The following is a 2,094-nucleotide window of genomic DNA, read 5'->3' as shown; positions in this document are numbered from 1 at the left end:
TACTGGTTGTGAGAGCATAATTTGCAGCTCATATGCTCAAAACCTCTTAGGATCAACATGTGAATAAAAGTTGTGAGCAACATCACTTCATGAGCAAAATGGCCTGTAGTAACACAGTTAACTTTTAATATAAAGGCCCAGTGAAATCACTCAAAGTACTTGTAATCGATAACATTCATTCCATTGTCACCATCTAGGAAAACAGATACCTTCGCTGCTGAGAACATAGTAATCATCCTCTCATGGTGGCTTCAAGTAACAGCTCTTCCCATCCCCTGTTCTTCATGTTGCTTGGAATCCCAGGGTTGGAGAATTATCAATTTTGGATTGCCTTTCCTTTCTGTGTTATGTATATTGTGGCACTGACTGGAAATATCACCATCCTATACATAATCCGAATTGACCACACCCTGCATGAGCCCATGTACCTCTTCCTGGCCTTGTTGGCTATCACTGACCTGGTCCTGTCCTCCTCCACACAACCTAAAATGCTGGCCATACTATGGTTTCACAGTCATGAGATTGAATACAACGCCTGCCTCATCCAGGTGTTCTTCATACATGCCTTTTCTTCTGTGGAGTCTGGGGTGCTCATGACCATGGCCTTGGACCGCTATGTGGCTATCTGCTTCCCACTCCGACATTCCAGCATCCTGACCACATCTGTAGTCATTAAACTAGGGGCAGCTGTGATGGTGAGAGGGCTGCTGTGGGTGAGCCCCTTCTGCTTCATGGTCTCCAGGATGCCCTTCTGCCCCAACAAGGTCATTCCCCAGTCCTACTGTGAGCACATGGCTGTGCTCAAGTTGGTATGTGCTGATACCAGAGTCAATCGTGGATATGGACTCTTTGTGGCTTTCTCTGTGGTTGGCTTTGACATAATTGTCATCAGTGTATCTTATGTGATGATTCTGAGAGCTGTGCTGAGGTTGCCCTCAGGTGAAGCTCGCCTCAAAGCTTTTGGTACATGTGCTTCTCATGTCTGTGTTATTTTGGCTTTCTATATCCCAGCCCTTTTTACCTTCCTCACCCACCGCTTTGGCCACCACGTGCCACGAGTTGTCCATATCATGTTTGCTAATTTCTATCTGCTTGTTCCTCCCATGCTCAACCCTATTATCTATGGAGTTAGAACCAAACAGATCAGGGACAGGGTCATCCGAGGATTCAGGAGAAAAGACCCTTGAGCCAGGGATTACAGTAGCTCCAGGTAAATGACCAAAGGACATATTCAACAAACTTTGACAAACCAACACATATTTACAAGATATCTCACAGCCCTTCAAGATATTCACAGAAGTGGAATAAATTTCAAGTTTAACAGAATGAGAGATTTGAAACCTTTTGTGGATAATACATATTTACTTAACCTGTTCTTGTCATCATAAGAAAAACAAAGAAGCTTTTTTCTATATTTAACCACTGAATTTTTTAAAAGAATGCTATCACCCATAAATTATTAACTTGAAAACATGATATTTAAATCTTAACAGTTGTATAATTTAACATGTGGTTTAAACAGAGATTAAAAGTGTGCCTTAAACAAATAACAATTTGTACATTTTCCCCATCTTGGAATCTCTTTATAGAAGTTTACTTTTCAAAATTAAAATATGTATAAAAGCTTATGTAAATTCATTATTTATGTCAATGAATAATAATATCCTTAAATTGGGAAATAGGTAAAACAAGCAGCAGGTGACTGCTGTGTGATACTTAACTGTCCTTTAACCATTCTCATTTAACTAGATTATCCCAATTACATGAAGGTGGGAGGCTCGTCAATATATAACATTAACAACAACAATAAAACAAAAACTACCTGTAAGTCTTGAAGGTTTTTCATAAACCAAGAATATATGTAGAGGAAAAGCTTTGGCCAATACAAGGGAATGTTATTAATGGCCATATGGAAGTACGCATCATTGTAGGATTTTAAGTTTATTCTTTTGAAATTATCATGTTTTATTTTGTCTGGTTAAAATGTTTCATTTTACAAACTAAAATGACACTTCAACACTACTTTTTATATAATTATTCTTAATTGATAGAACAAAATGTTAGTGTGAGAGAAAAGTAATTAAAATGTCAACA

The 2,094-nt window shown here is 38.4% G+C and overlaps 1 protein-coding gene across 1 annotated transcript; it reads left to right on the top strand.

The window, feature by feature from the left end:
• Positions 1-242: 242 nt before the first annotated feature.
• Positions 243-1,187, top strand: Olfr569 (olfactory receptor 569). The gene has a single exon (NM_147088.2). The coding sequence runs from the start codon at positions 243-245 to the stop codon at positions 1,185-1,187; it is 945 nt and encodes a 314-aa protein (NP_667299.1).
• The last annotated feature ends 907 nt before the right edge of the window (positions 1,188-2,094 follow it).

This window comes from Mus musculus, chromosome 7 (assembly GCF_000001635.26).
Source record: "Mus musculus strain C57BL/6J chromosome 7, GRCm38.p6 C57BL/6J".
Classification (NCBI taxonomy): Eukaryota; Metazoa; Chordata; class Mammalia; order Rodentia; family Muridae; genus Mus; species Mus musculus.
This window is presented reverse-complemented; position numbering and strand designations above follow the sequence as displayed.